Consider the following 21038-nt stretch of genomic DNA (forward strand, 5'->3'; position numbering starts at 1 on the left):
CTTCCTGACACTGCTGCAGTCCCCCAAAAGCCACAAAAGTTATGAAAGCTACTGCATTCCACCTTTAATGTTATTGTAAATGAGGTTCATCAGAGGCAGTGTGGACAGAAGGAGCCACCAGAACAGTCACAAACCTTTATTCTTAATGACAGTAACTTTCAAGGCCAAATTCCAAATAAATAAAAGTAGGACACGTCTGCTATAACCTCACATGGCAGTAATTCCACCAGATAAGACCCCCGGGAATAATCAATACAAAAACAAACAAACAAAAAAAGAGTAAATACATTTGAAGAGATTTTACATGATTACAAGAGAATGTAACAGAAGGATTTTTTAACCCTGGAAAAAAAAGAGCAGTACATATTTACAGTTTGTGTGATAAAATGAGTGTACATCATGTCTCTCAGTTCTTTCAGATTGCTGTCACCGCAGTAGGAACAGGCAGGCAGTGAAATTCGTGTTCATCCTCACAAATATACGGCTGGTCTCGTTCTCTGAAGTGTAAACACTCGGAATACGCTCAGTTTTCCTCATGACCTGGAGTGGATTTTGCACACTGTGGATCGCCAACACTGTGGATCACCACAAGATAGTAGTTTATGCTAAACACAGATTCCTTCGGCTAAAACAAACAGAGATTAAATGCAAATGTGTTGAGCGTCTCGCACAGGCTCTCATAAAGACATCGTAGGCTCTCCCAACACACCTCATCACATTCATGGGTTCAGACACACTATCGAGATGTAAGCATCAACCACTTGAACGGGGAAGCTGCGGTGGAGCACTTTGGCTGGTCGTTGGTTCAAAAACAGCCCACGACAGGTGCACTAGGGCACGGCCGATTATAGTAGAAGGCTGATAATATTGAGAACATTTTGAGATCCCATGTTTTTATTGGTATTGCCAGAAAATCCCACTGCTCATTAGCAGTCAATTAGCAGACCATCAACAAAACAGCAAGAATTCTAAATGATTAAGGACCTTGTGAGTTTCTGCTGCTTATCTCATTCTCAGCACAGTTGCTACCTAATAAATAGACCAGTCAGTAAAACACTTCTTTAGTTCTGAAACTAAAACTACTAAAACTACTGGACCACCAAGTCCTTTAATTTTACACATCAGAATTATCAGCACTGAAATCGGTATTGGTCACAAAATCGTCTCATATGGGTCGGGCCCTAAAATGGAATGGCTGGAAGTGCTTGGGTCAGTCATTTTTAGCCCAGTAGCTCAATGGGTCAGTTCCTTCTGGTGGATCCAGATCCAAGATGCTCTGGATCAACCAACAATTTAACATCCATCTCTGAGGAACTAGCTCTGAAAAAGTGCAGCCAACAATTTCAAGACGCTCACTTTCTTTCGAGCCTCTTTCAGACCATTCTGGTCCCCGAGTGGTTGGACGCAAAGTAAATAAAATAAGGAGTGACTGAAAGGCAAGCTAATGCAGGTAGAGTCCTGGCCACCAAACCAATGTGCTTAGGAAATCAGGCTAGAGAGCTACAACAGCTGGAAGATACAGTATAATGCTAAGCAGAGGTTTAATGACATTATTTGGAAGTTCAGTTTCGACGTCTCTTGGTTTAAAACACAACGGGCATGACAATAAAAAGTGGCCTATGTTAAACCTCAGTGTAGATGCTTACGAGATATACACTACATGAAGACCATGCTTCAATTGATATTTTGATGTGATAACAAATAAAGTTATTTGCTGCCTATGTGGATAATCCTACCATTACATTATTTTGGTGACAAAACCCTGCATTTTGGTTACTGGAGTCTGGATGTAGGTTTGCCGCACAATATGTAAGGGATGCACGATATCTGAATCACATCAGATCAGGTTAATCAGAGCCTTTTCTTGCTACATACAGTATACGGTACCGCTGAAGCCCTCTCCAGCCACTAGTGGCCACTGGGAGTACGATCTGTCAGTGAGAAAGATCAGTCAGTAAAACGATTCAGGTCACTTATAGCACAATCTGTAATTTATAGAATTCTAAGTTTGCTGTTTAGGGATTCTACTTGAGCACACTTAGTCATACAGATAGTCTTGTTTACAGATATTGCTGTGTTGTTTCTTCTGTACATTAATTCTTAAATGATCAGAATGATTACCTTAGGATATACTACATTTATTAAACTATTTTTTTCCATCTTACGTACAGTATGATCTGACAGATAAGGGGTGCTTAGGGCCCCCCTATCATGTAGTTACTACTACAACAACAGTTCCTGTGGCAGATCATTATTGGCATCGGATAGATGATTTCACAGATACTTGTAAGATACTGTTAATTGATTTCTGGAAAAAAAAACAGAAATGCTAAAATATCTACATTTTTAAATATTACATCACATTTGCAACTCTCTGAAATTAATATTCAGTTTTCTCAGTACTCCAAGTAGATGCAACCCCAAATTCTATGTTTCTACATATTTATGTATCGACGACAGCAGACATGTACACATAAAAAAGATCAAATATCAGCACTGGCTCTGAATTCCCATATCAGTGCACCCCCACAAGTTGCATCAAAATCAGCCAAGGTATCACCAGTCCCCGCGTTTTGACCTATGCAACATTAACGGCTGGACGCCAACTAAAACAGAGCTGTCCAATACATTTTGGTGTAGTAATCCTATTAATTACATCAAGACACTACACACTGTCCTCTCCAACTCCGACTCCAAGAGTGATGTAAACATTCATGATCGCGGGGTCTAAACATGTGCGTTTCTAAGTACATCGTGGAGTAACAGATACTTATTGCACATTCATTTCATACTTTAATCTTTGTTGGTGACTATAGTTTGTGACTAACTAGAACTATGACAATATCAATATCAGGATAAACTATAATACAATATATAATAAAAAAAACCCTAAAATGTCATTTACAACGGCCTCCACAAACATCTGGGAGCCCGGACTAAAACCTCGCCTTCCGAAAAAGGTCTCTACAAGGCATTTAACTACATTAACCTGACACGTTGTTGCTCCCTTGTAAACATCCATGCAATATGACGTATAATGTCCTATGAAGTCCTGCTATTGTTAAAGGAATAAAGGCTTGACATTTGCACAGATTTAAAGCAATATATATGTATATAAATATATATTTACATATATATTTTTATGCTGTGTAGTATTGCATTATTGTTCTTGTGGAATATGTTTTGAGTTACAGTCTGACATAGAGGTACATAGGTGAGTATAAGGAGCAGTTTAAGGAGAAGGCTGGCGGGGGGGGGGTGTAAGAACATACACGCAAGCTTTGAGTTTCAAGTTAGACTGCTCAGTTCAGAATATTAAGATGAGATACAAAACATACTCACACACACTTACACACAAACCTTCATGAGGTGGAGTGATTATGAAGCTTGCTGGTTTCTAAGTTAACACTCGTTGCTATATTCGCTCCTCTGTAACGAGTCCAAAACGTGGCAGAACATTGCTTTTACAGAGGATCCCACTTGGCTTCACCCACAAATGTTTTTCTTCATAGCTACTGTCAAGAGGTTGGACAAACTTTACAGAACGGAGGCATTTCTGTGTAGCTTATTAAGCATGACAAAAACTGCTCTGCATCAGAGAGAGAGAAGCAGGTTAGCCCTAGCTTAGTCAGCAAGGTAAAAGTTCAAGTTCAAGTCTGGCTGAACGAAACCCCACTTACGAACATTTAGATGAGAAAGTCTTAGATGGATGCAGATGCTATTGAAAGGACAGAAAGCAGAATTTTAAAGTCTTTGTCCTATGATTTTGGATCTGTAGCCCACTCACTTAATCAGCTCGAGCTACTGGTGTTGAGAGTAACAGAAAGGCGAAATGAGTCCGGTTTCTGTTGGCTATCTAGGTTTAGGTAAGTTAGTTCCAGCGAATCAAGGCCCAAATCACATGTGTTTAGAAGATCAAGTCTCATATCTGAGAGCACACAGTCGAGTGACTGGTCTTAGGAGTGTTTTCAACGGTTTTCAGATACATTTTGATGATGAGGAAGTGAGGAATTCACTTGTTTCTAGCGCTACTTCGTAAACGAAATGGTCCCGCCCTATATAGCACAATACTAATAAGGGAGTACGGGAGTCATTTTGGTCACAGCCCTTGAATCTCCATTTTTGCAGAATTCTTATTTCTTTTAATGATTTCTTTCTTAAAAAGTTTAAGTTGCCATTTTGGAGATATAGGGTAGGTTTTGCGTGACAGTGATCCGACACAACAGCTAACAGACACCTGTGCTGATCAATAAGGGGGAATATAACCATCAAACTGCCTCGAAAGAGCAAGGCCAATTGTGCTCTCTCGGACTCTGGCTGCTAAAATACTTAGTTTTAACAGTAGTTTTGAGAAAAATTGGATCTGTACTAAACAATACTCAAGGCTTCAACATATCGGTATTGGTATTTCCAACCACAACAGTGTGACCACCACATACAAAATAAATGGGTTGTGCTAAATAGCATTGTTGCTTACGCTCTGTAAAGACTGTCCAACCTGGCCAAAACCGTTACGAAAGTACACATTTGAGGGAGGAGCATTCCCCGAAGCATAGTGACATGGCAGCGTTTTGACCAAATTCATCTAACAGCTTCCACCACCTTCAACATGTTTACACGCCATTATGGCTGACAATGAATGGCAGCAACCAGACACAAAAGGCAACATTTAGCATCACCAATAATGAATGGAAGCTAGCAGAACACGAATACCAATTAGCAGTTTGCATAACCACTAAATTGGGACACAAAACCCAGCCATTAGAATAACGTCTGGACTTCATGCAGTGTTAGTTTGCTCTTGCTATTAGACAGGTAAGCACTGTTAGATAAACTATGCCTTTAGAGGACCTTTACTCTGTAATGCTTGTGGGGAAGTCGGGTCTGTTCTAGGTTCTAGGTTACTGCTTCACTACAGGATATTAAAAATTCTCAACAAAGAGGCCCAAGAGCCAAGCACGTAGCACACAGTATTACAAGTAGTATAATACAGTATATTATTATCATCATCATCATCATCATCATAGTCATGATTGTTGTCATCAAAACCTTATCCCAGAGCAAAGGTAAACAGCTATTCTTTGTAACAAACTTTGGGATGAAGGTATAATAGGAAGGAAAACTTTGGAAAAAGAAAAAAAAGAAAAGAAAAAGGACACAAACAACCAAGTAGTAATGTGAAAAAAGGAGTGTAAGAGACCTTTGCATTCAAATCTCTCAAGGCTTGATTTCACAAGACACAAGATATTCACTGAGGGGGGGGGGGGTAGTACAAACAAATCGGCAAAAAAACAGAAAGCAACAAAACGAGCAACAGCAAAACCATTAAAAAAAGGTTTCCCTGCATAGACTCTCGCCTGCGAGCTGAGTCAACCCTACCCTTTTCCTGACAAATAACACAGCTGGTACATCCGACGTCTTGAGATCCAAAGTGGAAAAGCATAGCGTGAGCCTTTTCTGAAAGGACCATCAGGAAAGAGAGGGGGGTTTGGTGGCGGAAGCGTCTTAGCATCTTCATAGTCAAATCTGTGTCCTGTGTCTCCAAGAAGTCCATCAATGGTCATCCCACCCCCCCCATGGAGGCGAGCTGCTACTAGTACTCCTTAGCAGCTTTTTATTACTTGTAGATCAGCTGACCATTCCTTGGTGTTGGCTTTTTTTCATATATATATATTTGGTCAGATGACAATAGATACTTCACTGCAGGAATTCAAGTGTTCATGATTTGATCGTAGCAGGAGAAGAAGGAGTGCCTAATATCCTGTAGGCTCTGTGGCGCGGTACATCCCGAATCCTCCCCCTCTGCCACCGTTCATCCTTTCTTTCACTCATTTTCCACCGTACATCCTCTCGATGTCTTCCTGGTAATGAGTTTTCAGCTCTTTGCGTTTGAGCTTGAAGGCGTCTGTCACCAGGCCTGTCTCTGGTGTCCACTGCTCTGCGCTGAGGCGAATCTTTTTGGGGATCTCAAAGCGCTCCAGTTTAGCTAGAGAGAGAGAGAGAGAGAGAGAGAGAGAGAGAGAGAGAGAGAGAGAGAGAGAGAGAGAGAGAGAGAGAGAGAGAGAGAGAGAGAGAGAGAGAGAGAGAGAGAGAGAGAGAGAGAGAGAGAGAGAGAGAGAGAACACCACTGATACATTTTGACAGCAGCAGACAAGCATTTACCATTCTTCTTTAGAATGCGATAGAGATTGTGGGTCGGAATAAGATACCCAGTTCGTCCATCTCTTGCATATATTTAAACCTTAAAGGAGCAGATAAACTAACAAAGGCTAATGCGGCTGATTAACATCATTCCCATTGACTAGATCATGAAATCCTACGCTCACTTAAACAAACAAGAGTCAGACTGGGATGATAGTCTGCAGTAAACAACCACTACCCACCTCCAGAAGATCCAATATCTATTACTAAAATATAAGTCATGGTCACACTGGGTTTTGTCAGTGAATTTTTGTGTGTGAAATTCCATGCATTTATTTCCATACAGATGTTCTGTACTGTCTCTGCTCTGTCTGAGCAAACATGTGCTGAAAGCTGTGGTTTCAAAATGGGACACATTATATTTTCATGCAGATTATGAAATGCAATACAGGTGAGAGATGGCACTGGTACACAGCCAGTCGGAAGTTGGGATTGGATAATAATTATTTTTCTTCTGTGGTTTTCAGTAGTGTGATAGCACATTAGCTGGTTTGTGAAGCTGCAGAACCAAGAGTTTGCACCTCTGATTTCTGGTCACGCTCAGCCACGCCCATTTCACAAGGCAACATGAAATGCAAAAACCCAGTGTGACAGCCGCTTAGGACTTAAGTTAGCATCAGAAAAAGCAGATTATTGCCAACACATAAAAATCTTGTATTTTTAAAATGGCAACTTTACAGGAGAAGAACTTTAAAACTTCCAATAGGAATCAATGTCAGATTCAGATGATGTCAAAAGGTAAAAACTGGCAAAAATGGAGATACAAGGTTTGTGTGTGACAGCAACAATATTGCACACCTGTAATGATCTATATCAAATGACATGGGAAAACATCAAATCAATACTATTACTACTACACAGCTGAAATGCACTGAATGAACTCACCTGTAATGGCGGCGTCTGTGATCACGCGCAGCACCTCCTTCTCCATGTCAGGGTGGTTACAGATCTCCTCCCAGGATCCTCGTAACCCCTTCTGTCCAGCCAGGGCCAGCAGCTGCTTTTGATTGGGTACCACAAAGCCAATCACATAAGATTCGTCACTATGGGGGGGAAGAAATGTAGAGAGAGAGGTTGCTGGATAAATGTAACATCAACGAAATCAATCACGAACATCAATCAAACTCATAAAATAGTGGAGACCATACTGTTTTTATTTAATTATTTGTTTTCAATCATTTGTGGGGTTTTTTCCTATGGTAAACTGTATGGACAAAAGTAATGGGACACCTGCTCATTCATTGTTTCTTACAGGAACCAAGGGTTAATAAAAAAAAATGCTTTTGTTAAAGTAACTGTCTACTGTCTACTAGATTTTGGAGCACTAAATTTGCATTTAGTGTTAGTGAGGTCAGGATGTTGGATGATCACCACCTCACCTTATCCCAAACTCCCCAAATTATCCCAAATGTACAGTGGGGAAAAAAAGTATTTAGTCAGTCACCAATTGTGCAAGTGCTCCCACTTAAAAAGAAAATCACATGGTCTGATTTTTTAAGAATTTATTTGCAAATAATGGTGGAAAATAAGTATTTGGTCACCTACAAACAAGCAAGATTTCTGGCTGTCACAAACCTGTAACTTCTTCTTTAAGAGGCTTCTCTGTCCTCCACTCATTACCTGTATTAATGGCACCTGTTTGAACTCGTTAACAGCCCACAACCACAAACAGTCACACTCCAAACTCCACTATGGTGAAGACCAAAGAGCTGTCGAAGGACACCAGAAACAAAATTGTAGACCTGCACCAGGGAAGACTGAATCTGCAATAGGCAAGCAGCTTGGTGTGAAGAAATCTACTGTGGGAGCAATAATCAGAAAATGGGAGACCTACAAGACCACTGCTAATCTCCCTCGATCAGGGGCTCCACGCAAGATCTCAGCCCTTGGGCCAAAATGATCACAAGAACGGTGACCAAAAATCCCAGAACCACACGGGGGGGACCTAGTGAATGACCTGCAGAAAGCTGGGAGCAACGTTACAAAGGCTACCGTCAGTAACACACTACGCCGCCAGGGACTCAGATCTTGCAGTGCCAGACGTGTTCCCCTGCTTAAGCCAGTACATATCCGGGCGCGTCTAAAGTTTGCTAGAGAGCATTTGGATGTTCCGGAAGAGTATTGGGAGAATGTCTTATGGTCAGATGAAACCAAAGTAGAACTGTTTGTTACAAACACAACTCGTTGTGTTTGGAGGAGAGTGAATGCTGAGTTGCATCCAAAGAACACCATACCAACTGTGAAGCATGGGGGTGGCAACATCATGCTTTGGGGCTGTTTCTCTGCAAAGGGACTAGGACGACTGGTCCGTGTACATGAAAGAATGAATGGGGCCATGTATTGTGAGATTTTGAGTGCAAACTTCCTTCCATCAGCAAGGGCATTGAAGATGAAACGTGGCTGGGTCTTTCAGCATGACAATGATCCCAAGCACACTGCCAGGGCAACAAAGGAGTGGCTTCGTAAGAAGCATTTCAAGGTCCTGGAGTGGCCTAGCCAGTCTCCAGATCTCAACCCCATAGAAAACCTTTGGAGGGAGTTGAAAGTCTGTGTTGCCCGCCGACAGCCCCAAAACATCACTGCTCTAGAGGAGATCTGCATGGAGGAATGGGCCAACATACCAGCAACGGTGTGTGCCAACCTTGTGAAGACTTACAGAAAATGTTTGACCTCTGTCATTGCCAAAAAAGGATATATAACAAAGTATTGAGATGAACTTTTGTTATTGACCAAATACTTATTTTCCACCATTATTTGCAAATAAATTATTTAAAAATCAGACAATTTTTTTTTCATTTTCTCTGTCATAGTTGAGGTCTACCTATGATGTCAAGTACAGGCCTCTCTCATCTTTTTAAGTGGGAGAACTTGCACAATTGGTGACTGACTATTCCAGAGAACACAGTTCTGCTCCACAGCTCAATGCATGGTGCTAATAGGTTCATGTTTATCGGTTACAGAGAGTCCTATTCCATCTGTGTCAGCAGTGGGTACAATGTGCAGAAGAACCAAATATACAATCAAAAATGTGGCCTGTTACCTTTGCCACCCCTGTGACGGTGAACTTGTCAATACTCAAATCATCTAAATTCAAGTACTCAGGAGTGGTCCTTTATTAATTTAGATTAGGTTAAACCTGTCTCCATGGCTCACAACGTGTATGTGGGTGTGGTTACCTGTTTGCATATGCACATATGTTGTCAATTAGAGGGCAATTTTTCAGAGCAGCCTCCACCTTCCCCAGAGACACATACTCCCCGGCCTGAAGCTTCACCAGGTCCTTCTTACGGTCTACACACAGAGAGGAGGAATTCTAGTGAATGGTTCCTTTTCCTTGAGTGTTGCACTTTGACAATGCTAATAAAGTATAGTCCAACAGAAGAGTTTAACACATGCACCTCTCTCTCTCTCTCTCTCTCTCTGTGTGTGTGTAAAAATAAGGAAACTAAAACATGCTGCTAATGTTGCAATGTTATTTTAGGGTCAAAAACATACATGGGTACTAGTCTATTTATGATATATACATGATTTTGAATGTCTTAAAAGGACAACACTTTCTTTTTCTTTCCTTGCACTGTGAGAGAGAGAGTGAGGGTGTGTGTGTGTGTGCGCATGCTTCCTCACCAATGATCTTGAGGCAGCCGTCGGGCTCAAACTCTCCAATGTCCCCTGTGCAGAACCAGCGCTGACCATTCTCATCCACAAAGAAGTCCTCTCTGTTCTTTGCCTCATTTTTGTAGTAACCCATGGTAACGTTCGGCCCACCAATCAGAATCTCCCCTCGAGGGTTGGGCTGATCTGTGCTATGGTAACCGCCTTTAAAAGAAAAGAATTTAACCTTTATACAGCTGCAATTAAAAATTATTTCAAATATGAATAAGAGTGGATCCCCATGTTAAATGCAATAATCACAGTATAGATCACTTACCTTCTTCCCAGTCCTTAAGCGTGATCTCAGAGCAGACCAGAGGAGCTCCAACACGACCCGTACTGTAATCACACACTGAACACACAGACACAAAAAAAGCCCAAAAACCACACATTCAGTTGACCATGTAATAGATCCATACAGAATATATATCCTTAAATCATAAGACATATTTATGCTTGTATTAAATTTTAATTGTATTAAATTGTATTATTAGGGCCCATTTGTGGATTTTTTGGGGGTTTTTGTGATGTCACAAACTTATACAGACCCTTTAAGTTAATGCTGTAATATCTGCTACTACTGAACTACAGTATGTAATGTGTATGGTCTTTCATCTCCCACACTTTTCGGTGTATCTTACAGTCGCTGATGGTGCCAGCTCCGCAGGTTTCTGTGAGACCGTAGCCCTGACCCACAGGGCAGCAGAAACATATGTTCATGAAGCGCTGAGTAGCTGCAGACAGTGGAGCTCCTCCAGACAGCAGCACCCGCATGTTCCCACCCAGCAATGAACGCACTCTCCTGAAAACCAAACTACACACACACACACAGCAACAGGGCTTTACAATATAGATCATGTCATGTTTGCAAGGATGTGAGAGAAAGGTTGCAAAAGAAAGAGTACAGAAGAGAGCGCAGGAGAGTGAGAGTGAGAGTGCGAGAGAGAGAGCGAGAGAGAGAGAGAGAGAGAGAGAAAGAGGCCAAGAATCAAAGAGAACATAGGAGAGCAAAAAGGACAACGTGCGAGAGAGAGAGAGAGAGAGAGAGAGAGAGAGAGAGAGAGAGATATTGCACAAGCGAGAAAGAACAACAGAGAGAGTGACAGAAAAAGACCGTAGGAGAGAACGGGAGCAACAGAGTGTGAGAGAGAAAGTAAGAAAGAGGGAGAGAGCGTGAGAGACAGCAAGAGAGAGACTGGTATAGCATAGTGGGTGAAGACAGATTTATGCTTCTGCATCAAATCATCAGAAAGTCTATGACGTAGCCTGTGCAAGGTGCCTAGGCTATTGCAAGCGTTTACACTTGCAATAGCCTCACTCTTGTCTCACTCTGCAATTACACTGCCAAAACACAGGTCTGGCGATAGGGTTTCTTTGCCACCGTGTTGACTTTTTTGGTATACTATGAATGATTGCGGCTGAAACTGAGAGGATTATGTTTTAGTTGGAGTTAACAGCTGTCGTTACTTTAACCAAAATTTCGAACTGAACTGAACTGACTGAGGCAGAAGGAGGGTGAATTTTCAGTGCTTGTCCGGCAACAGGGAGACTTGGACACTGACATGCAGGTAAATGTAGGTGCTGGCTATGGCGTAGATTCGACGCAGAAGCATAAAGTGGCCTTAAGAGCTTAAGGTTTGATTCTCCGGCTGGGCAAGCACACCACACTACACCAATAACACTACAGCCTAATACCTGTGTAACAGGACTCCAATACAAGTCGTTGTGTAGACTTAGCCTAATGCTGTAAAAAGAGAGAGAGACGTACTTGTCACACAGCGGAGTGCCATATCCTCTAGATATTTGCTCCATCTTGTAGTTGTAGGCCAGCACAAAGAGAGTCTTCTGCACACGGCTCATCTCATCCACTTTAGTCATCACATTCTTATAGATACGATCCATAATCTCCTACATATGAAACAGGAATAGGAGAGATTCAGAAAAGCAAAGAAGTAGAATATTATTAGACATAAGCTATTCATAAAAAGCATGCATGTTCAGGTTTACTTTGTATGTGTACTTTCTTACCGGTACAGCTGCCATCAGTGTTGGCCTCAGGACACTTGTGTCCCCCTTACTGCCTTTTTTAATTTTGGTCGACTGCAGGAGAGAAAAACAAGCAGAGAACAGCACAGGTCTATATGAATGCATCTATTGATTTACTTGCCAATAGCTGAAGCTATGGAGTCTTCCAAGTTTACACAATTTCACCAAATGTCTGTAAAAAATGGACAAAATTTCATTTAATGACTAAAGATGGACAGAGGAGTGTTTAAGGGGTCGACATTTTCAGTATGGGTGGCTGATGGGCGATAGCGATCAAGGGCGGGGGCAGGATGCCACATTCCCCCTTCCAGGTAAACTTGGTAATGCATCATCATGCTTCAGTAATGTTTTGCGGATTGCGTCTCTCCAGACCAAATCAACCACATGTAAAAAATCTGTAAATTTGTGCACAGAACTGAACTATGGAGCTCAGAGTGTCAGCAGTGTTGATAGTATTGCTGATACTCGCTGTACTGGGCTGAGTGATACAGTATACTCTTGAGAGGAGCATTAGTTAGTGTATATAAATTCTTGACTCTGCTTCCTTCACGAGGCAGATCACTTTTTACAAAATTCTACAAAAATGGGAATAAGATACAGTTAAATGAGGAATTGCAGGGTCCTGTGACCTCATGCAGAGCTGAAGCAACTTCCAAAATATGATCATATGATCTGACCAGCTCTCAGGATCGGCTAAATTTTATTAAGCTGTCTAAGATTTTTGCATGACTACTGCTTTAATGTAGAAGAGATGTGTGTTGTATAGTTTGTCAGTGTGCCTTTTTTTCCTGACAGTATGTGTGTTTACCTGGTCAGCAAGTGTCTGTGGTGAAGAGTATCCTATGCGGCAGCCATGAGAAACACACACCAGTTCAGCACTAAGCTCGAGCACGTGGGCCAGCGGCAGATAGCCGATATAGGTGTCCTTCTCACTGTCCGATCAGAAACACAGGCCTCGTTAGATTGTGCCTCAACACAACCCCAACACAGAACAGACATCAATGTACCAGCTAAAACAAACAGGCACACCCCACGCTGCAAAATCTGATTTCAGGGAGGTAGCACCATTTGAGGGCATCAGGGAGCTGCTACCAATATGCAGGAGACTCCCAGGACTTGGGAGTGGCGGGATTTTAGGATTAAGCCTAAATTTGGGACGCACCTACAGTATATGGGAACTGAAGGTCCTTGCAGACACCTGACATTATTCAGTTCTGTATCTGTGGATGCTGCTACATACAATACTTTTGGGATGAGTTGGGGAGTTGAGGATGAGCAGGGGAGGTAGTCATCCAACATCTTGACCTCACTAATGCTCTTGTCGCTGAATGCAATAGAATCCTCACAGCCATGCTAGAAAATTTAGCACAGTATAGACAGTATAGACATAAACTATTTTTTTTTTTAAATACCTTTGATTTCAAAAGAAACAATGAATGAGCGGGTGCCCCAATACGTTTTTTTGTTCATAATGTACTTGGGTCAGCTTTAATGCCTCAAACCAAAACACGAAGGCAACAATCCTTCCTGGCATTGCCAAGGTATTGGCAGCTCAAGATGAATTTAATGCACTCAAACCACTTGGGGAGATGGTTTGAGATGCATTTCAGCCAGACCCACGCTGATGTTATGCAACCATAAGTGCTTTCGTCTCTCTGTGACACACTCAAACAAAAAAAATGGGATTTTAAAGCAGCAACAGACTTTTAAAGTATGCTGAAAATTCTGCTACTTGGGAAACGATTTGTGGTCTATGAGCTGACTGTTACGTCATGCAACACACAGAAGTATGACACACTTGAGTAGTAAGTGTAAACGCATGTGGTTAAAATCCACACATAAGTCACATGAATTGACCAGGTGTGAACTGGGTCCTAGACACAGTCTGGTACAATAAATATACACTTTAGTCTGTATTTTACCATAGTTCAATTTGAGGACCACACAGTATTTACAGAGACAGGATCCTTTTTATTCAACTAGTGGCAAATGGGCCTCTGCTCTTATGAAAATCTCTTATGAAAAGTCCACTGTCCTTTTACATTTCTAAAAGGAACACTGGTAAACTCTGTCAAAACAAAGTAAGTAGGTTTTCCAAAAGACATTTCTTCAGACAAAAATTTGGTGAATGAGGCCCAGTGTTTTTGAAGAGTTCAGATACGTTAGATAATAAATACAACAAGGACAAAACACATTACTGCATTTGTACTGCTATCTATCGCAACTGCAGAAATAGGCCCTGTGAGAGACAGACAGACAGACAGGTGAACAAAAGAGAAATATATAGAGATGAAGGCATCCTTACTCCAGACCAGGGATGCGTTCAGCCATGCCAGTTACTCCAGCAATGATGTTGCTATGGGAGATCATGACTCCTTTAGGGATGCCTGTAGATCCACTAGTGTACATGATCACGGCGATGTCAGAGGGCAGTGGATGCTGCCGTTGCACAGCCACTACAGAGCGAGAGAGAGAGAGAGAGAGAGAGAGAGAGAGAGAAGGAGATTGATTAAGTCTATTGATGAAAGTATAAGAACATTGCTGGTCATTATGACAAACCCATACATGCACATCTGATCTCTGCAAGAAAGTACCATGCTATGTAGAACTGTTGAGAAATTAGCACTCCAACATTAAAGGGCCTTACTGTTCTCAGGCTTGGCCCCCAGTTCCTGTACAGAGGCCATGCTGTGGACCATAATGCCTCTTGGTAAACCAGGCCAGCTGGTGGGCTTACGGTCCACTATGATGATATGCTGTAGTCTAGGCACATCCACCACAATCTCCTGGGGGGATAAAAATGGAAAAAAGGATAGGTTTAACAATTTCACTTGTTTTACTTTAAATTCATTACAGAAAGAAAATAATATACAGTAGGATAAAAATACACAAGACTGCTACTCCATAAATACTGAGCATGTGATGTGGGTGAAGACAGGTACAGTTCAGCAAATGCCTTCATTAGGAACATAGTCATTCAGCAAGTGAAGTACCAAGTGATTCCCAGCCCCTATGCTGTGCTACACCAATATGGGTCTTTGGGCAAGACCGTAATACGCTCTGGATAAGGGCATCAGCTAAATGCCATGAATGTACACATAATGCCAATGAGTGAATGTTCTGACAACATCCTGATAAATGATAAACTGTTCACTATTCTATAAGCAATCTGAAGTTCCCTCTCCAGATGAACATCTTCAGGGAACTACTAGAGCAACTGGAATGCACCTCAAGCATTCAATGCAGCCACGGTGGCCTCAGGGCTGGTTCCACTAGAAACCCAGTGAAGACTACATTGTACCAAATGCAACATTCTGCAAGGAATGCTGTATCCCTTTGTTTCGGAACTAATATAAAATATTGTTTACATTCATCAATTTGTGCCTCTCATTGAACCATGGATGCCGCGGTTCCGTTCCCCTTCGCTCTATGAAAATAAAGCCAAAGCTAGAATCTGCGCAGTGAAGATCAGAAATGGAGTCTACTCTTTTGGTGGACCCATCCCCTTGTCACAGACCAAGCGTGTCTCAGACTGCCTTCACTGAGCAGTAAAAGTTAAAGTGCAGTTAATGTATTTTATTACAAAGTGATTTTCATTTCCGTAACCTTATAGTACCAGAAACCAACTATGTTTGCTGCAGAGTTGAACCAAAGCTACTACGGTCCAGTTTACCCTCCGAGCTGCTGCTGTAAGAGTCAGCAAGCACAGGTGGTGATTAAAAGAAGACGATTCAGATTCAGATGATATTCTGATGATATTCAGATGATATTCTGGTTAGACCAGAAAATAAATTTGGCAAGAGCGCTGGTCGAGTTCGAGTCCAGCATGTCTAAGCACACTAATGTTAGCTGGCTGGCTGACAAGTAATTAACACATTTTTTCGCCAACATCAGACTTCCCAGAAAACTGTAAACAACTTTGTACAGAGTGTCCGTTAATACCACCAACAGCACAAAATGGCATGATAACAGTATGATTAACTACACAGTTGTCCGACAGCTCGACTAAAACCCAGCTACTCTATGTAGTGAACAAAAAGGGCAGGATCCAGGTCCTGCAGACAGTCTCTTCCACCCAAGGTGGTCAATCAGTTCATTCCTAAGTATAACTGGCTTCTTACCATATAGAATAAGGAAAATAAAAAAATTGCCAAATTAGCACAGGGATAACTGTTGGAATTAGGCACTGGAAATGGACAGAAAGTTTCTTGGTAAGAAAAATTTTGTCCTTGAAACATATGGGGATGGGCAGAGCTACACATCATACTACAACCAGCCAGCAGAGGTGCTTGACCACTGGTGGCAGCTTCACTTTTGAGAGACGATGCACTGCCCATACTTTCTACAGTCATTGATCAATAACATGAAGTATTTTTTGAGGTTGAACAGCAGTGTGCAGTGTGTCCCAGTAACATCAATTCTATTTTAGGATGATGGAACTCAGCTCTCTTTCCAGCATGCTGCCTTTGGTGATCTTAAAAAAAATTGCTTCTTAATCTATGCTTTTTGGCACTTTGCCACCTTAAAAAAGAACCTAGAACCTGTACATTCTGTGCATGCCGCTAGCGAGTCAATTCAATACAAGGACAGGGTCAGTCTGGGATGCAGAAAGCATACACAAAACATGAGAACACAATTCCACTGCTTCACAGCCCAGTGCTGGGGGTTTTATGCCCCATCTAGCTAACGTTTAGCATTGTGTAATGATGGTAGGCACCTTCGTCAGCAATGCCTGAATGCCTTTGTCTAACGGGATGTATTCTTAAACAAACGTCCCAATCAAATGTTCTGAATGTTCAAATGAAAGCCTGTTAGTATTCAGCCAGGAGAAGACTGCGGGCTGACCTTGAGGCGGCTCTGCAGCAAGTCTTTACTGGTGATTATGTGCGTGACCTCTGTCTCATTGAGGCCATGAGCAATCGCTGGCCCTCCCAGAGTAGAGTATAGAGTCACCACTGCAAGAAAGAGAGAGAGATACAGATTATGAGATTATCTGTGAGAGACTGATATGCGATACATCTGTATTTCTGGGCAGCAAATTTTAGCACACCTCTGAAAATTTAGCTTGGTTACATTTTTACACATTCCATAGTCTGAGTGAAAAATTAACATCAGACATTGAAACCTGAACTGAAGAAGATACAGAGGAATGTTGCCAGGGTTTTGCAGGTTTAATCAATAATTACACACAAACATATATTAGCATATCACCACTGTCACACAGAAACCTTCAAATAAATTGCAACCTCAGACAACTTTAAGGTAGAAGGACAAAAAACTTCTTAACTACCAATGAAAATCTGTCTAAAAAAATCCAATTAATGTCAAAAGGTGAAAAACAGCACCAATGGAAATACAAGTTTTTGGCGTCACAGCGACAATATTAGGATATACATTTGCGCATATACATTAAACCTAGAACACAACCACCATGACCATGAATTCAAAATAAAGCTACTTTTTACTTTAAGATAAGTAAAAATCCATATAGTTCCTCAGTAGAGGACAAGTTTACCAGTTATAGTGTAACTTAAAAAAATTTAAAAATAAAAATAAACACATTCCAGGCCTATAAAATAGCATAGCTACCCACTTAACAGTTGAATTAATTAGGATATGGTAAAATATTTAGTTGCTGATGAGATAGGGGAAGGGCAGTCCTGTCTAGGTGAAGCATTAACAAAAGATGTACACCTAACTTGGATGGAATTTAATTTAAGTACATTTCTTAACAGCTGCATTAGGTAAACTACTGAATGAAATAGCAGCAGCAGAGTCTTATTAAGGTCTGTTCTAAAATATGTTCTAAATAGTTTTTTTTAATGCACTGTAATAGAATACAGTAACTGCAAAACCTTGCATGTCCAAAATGGTAACCATAACACCAAAAAGAGATATTTGGTTTTTGCATGACCGTGACATGTTACTTTAATACATTAAGGACAGTGCATGCAGTGTTCATCCACCAGTTCTGTATATGAATGTGTTTATGTGTACATGCTGATGCAGTAAATAAAAATTGCACTGCATATTACAGTATTTGTGGTCTTGGCATGTAAAATGCCAGCTCAACCTGAATAACTGACTAATTGGTATTTTTAGACAGTTTGGGCCTAGACTGTTTTGAACAAGCAAGCTACACAGTGTATATACATTTATTTTTAATCTTGTTTTCATAACACTCCTAAATATATGCTGAACAAATTAGTTTCCTTTACCTTTTCACTAAATTTGTTTTTGAGGAGAAATTAACACGGCAGCTGCAAAAACATTCTGCCCTAAGAAAAATATGGATCTGGCTGAAATGTGTCTACACATCCCTGGAGTCCAACTTTTAAGCCGAGTTTGCAGTAGAACGGAGCTTTGAAAGACAATCTGGAAAAAAGTATTGACTAGACGTTACCCCATCTTTTCATTAAGTCAGGAAAAAAACAAACCCTTGAGATGCTGTATGGCTTCACTGAACAGGCTATGAATAGATATCTGCTTATGAATGAGTGTATGTGTGTAACTGGAGAGCTCACCCGGAAAGTTGTACATGAAGCAGGCCTGGGCTGCTATAATCCATTCTGCCCGAGTCTCGCAAAAAATAGCAATGTTACACTGTGGCTTCTGGCCCAGAGCGGCCAGCCCACTGCCAAAACACTGGGACGATCGGAATGCTTCCTCATAGGACAACCAGTTGTAGTCACCCAGTATGACCTATGGACAGAGAAGCATATTTCACTATTAAAACATATAGTACTGGAAAACAGTGGGGTATTCTTACACCATTAAACCTTACACAGCACTGAAAATGAGAATCACTGCATTGAAATATTGCATCAAAAATGTCAGCATTGAGGAAATGGGACAGACATTGTAGTATTTATGATCGCTACTGCCACTACATTATCTAAACACCAGAATTTACCAACAACCAGCATTAAATCAACTCTCTCCAGGTTGTTCATGTAATGTTTCATACTCCTCACACTAACCCTAACCCAGCTCAGATCCCATTAGTGAAATATTCAACAACCATGTGCAGTCATAATTTTGTTCAACATTTTGTGAAATTATTAAACAGCGAACTCTTTAATGAGTGATCATTACATTACATTAAATTAAGGCAAGTTAACCAGACACATTAAGCTTAATAAATTAAGCTATGTTAGCCAGATAAATAAGGCTTGGTCTGAACAGCCTAAACAGAATAAGTGATAAATAGCATTTATATTGCAATCACTACTTTTAGCAAGTCATCCACCAAAATACAGAAATCTTGTTTTGTGAAAGATCTGCTTGTAGGGATGGCATATTTGATGGGGGACATCTTGCTTATTCCCCATCAGACTAGCACACCACTGCATTCCAATAACAGGCACACAGCAGACTCCAAACACTGCCCTCTCCTATTTCTGTAACATGAGTGAAATTGCAAGTTGCTCTGGATAAGAGAAGCTATAAAATGGCATAAAAGTAATGTAATAGAATACATTGAAGAATGAATAATGGAAAAAATCCTATGGGATATAAGCATTCCAACAATAGCTAATGCCTTAATTGGAAAAAGTATGTCTGAGTATGTATCAGTAAATGCAATTACGTCTCCAACATAGCTCGACTCCACAGCAATGCAACTTCCTGTTTTAAACAGAGTTCCCCAGATGTTCTCAGGAAAACAAAAAAGAAACCAATTCCCAGAAGATGAAGTTTAAAAAAAAAAAAAAAAAAAGAGAAACTGACCTCTGTGTTAACGTCTCATGCATGAACACTGAGTGTGCATATTTCTCATGTCTCACCTTCTTGAAGACCTTGCCGTTGGGTTGTACTTCATCCTCTTCACTGAGCACCTCTCTGGTGCCGAGGCAATCTCTTTCGGGGAAAAATTTAACCGCATACTCGAACACTTTATCCAGCGTGTCCACCCCCTCATGGAGCTGGGAGACCAGCCTCTGCTGGCTGTTCACTGCCCGGTACGGCCCAGAAGGACGGCCGCTCACCTAGCAGGGCAAGGACAAGATTATAATGTGATGGAACATACAGAAGAACATACAGAACTTTGGAACTCACCTATAGTTTGACCTAGTCCATGAAAAGCTTTGAGTGGTTTTAACATCTCTAAGATATGAAATATTAAAGGAGTGGAGACTAATACCCCTAAGATGTGCTAAAAATATTCTAGCAGAACATCATGACAACCACATCACGCAGCGTATGAAATCCAGGACAGCTCCGCTCCGGAAAGCTGCATTTTAGTCTTTAGAGTATTGCTTTAATTCTTCATGGTTTTAACTCCACAATACACAAAAGTATTGGGACACCTGCTTACTCACCATTTAGAGATTATCCTGTTTTGTTGGAGTAACTGTCGCAACTGTATAAGGAAGGCTTTCTACTAGATTAGGGAGCATTGCTGCAAGGATTTGACAGCATTCAGTAACAAGAATGTTAGTGAGGTCAGGATATTGGAGGATCACCACCCACCACATCTCCAACTTCCCAACACATCCTAAAGTATTGGTTGGACCACAATCAGTCCAGAGAACACAGTTCCATATATATAACATTGTGGATTTTGAGGTGTGTTTGGATTGGTGCTTTTTTGATATTCACCTATTTTTTTTTTTTAGACATTGTAAAGTTTGCGCTCTGAATTTGTTGGTATTTAACTAAATCCATTTTCCCCCCCTTTAGCGATTCCCTGGCTGCAACACAATGGAGAAGCATGACCTTCATGCCTAACAGGTGGCGATCTTGGAGAAAGTTCTCAGAGAGCCTAGTTCTCTTGAAGTGCAGACATTTTAGCAGGTGATCCTTTCCTTTCCCCCCCCCCACACTAAAATTTTTACCAAAAAATGATTATGATACAAGGGTTATGATCCAATGTCACCATATGTTGCACTTTTTTTTTAAATAATTATTTTAGAAAAGCTGTCACAGTATAAGATATTACTTTTTATACAATCAGAAAAGTGGGAACTGCCATCTAGCAGTCAGGGTTTAAACAACACAAAATGAACCACTGTCTGCCACCAATCTTTACATGTAAACTGTTAATTAAAAATGAATTCTGCTTATTTGAGAATTGAAACGATCAAAACATAATGTCTACACACACGCCCACACACCCCTCTGTTGCAGATTTGTAACTTTTA

The 21038-nt window shown here is 41.0% G+C and overlaps 1 protein-coding gene across 2 annotated transcripts in view; it reads right to left on the minus strand.

The window, feature by feature from the left end:
• Nucleotides 1–121: 121 nt before the first annotated feature.
• The window catches only part of acsl3b (acyl-CoA synthetase long chain family member 3b), a 30340-nt gene continuing 9423 nt past the window's right edge, over nt 122–21038 (minus strand). For both annotated transcript variants that reach the window (XM_072668452.1, XM_072668453.1), the window contains exons 3-16: nt 19683–19883; nt 18423–18600; nt 16744–16853; nt 14546–14684; nt 14204–14354; nt 12707–12830; nt 11881–11952; nt 11621–11760; nt 10494–10666; nt 10130–10204; nt 9826–10017; nt 9378–9492; nt 7087–7244; nt 122–5986 (exon numbers count right to left, since the gene is read on the minus strand). In XM_072668452.1, the coding sequence (XP_072524553.1) occupies nt 5829–5986; nt 7087–7244; nt 9378–9492; nt 9826–10017; nt 10130–10204; nt 10494–10666; nt 11621–11760; nt 11881–11952; nt 12707–12830; nt 14204–14354; nt 14546–14684; nt 16744–16853; nt 18423–18600; nt 19683–19883 (1986 nt within the window). In that variant the 3' untranslated portion in view covers nt 122–5828. The remainder of the gene's footprint in view (nt 5987–7086; nt 7245–9377; nt 9493–9825; nt 10018–10129; nt 10205–10493; nt 10667–11620; nt 11761–11880; nt 11953–12706; nt 12831–14203; nt 14355–14545; nt 14685–16743; nt 16854–18422; nt 18601–19682; nt 19884–21038) is intronic.

This window comes from Salminus brasiliensis, chromosome 23, assembly GCF_030463535.1.
Source record: "Salminus brasiliensis chromosome 23, fSalBra1.hap2, whole genome shotgun sequence".
Classification (NCBI taxonomy): Eukaryota; Metazoa; Chordata; class Actinopteri; order Characiformes; family Bryconidae; genus Salminus; species Salminus brasiliensis.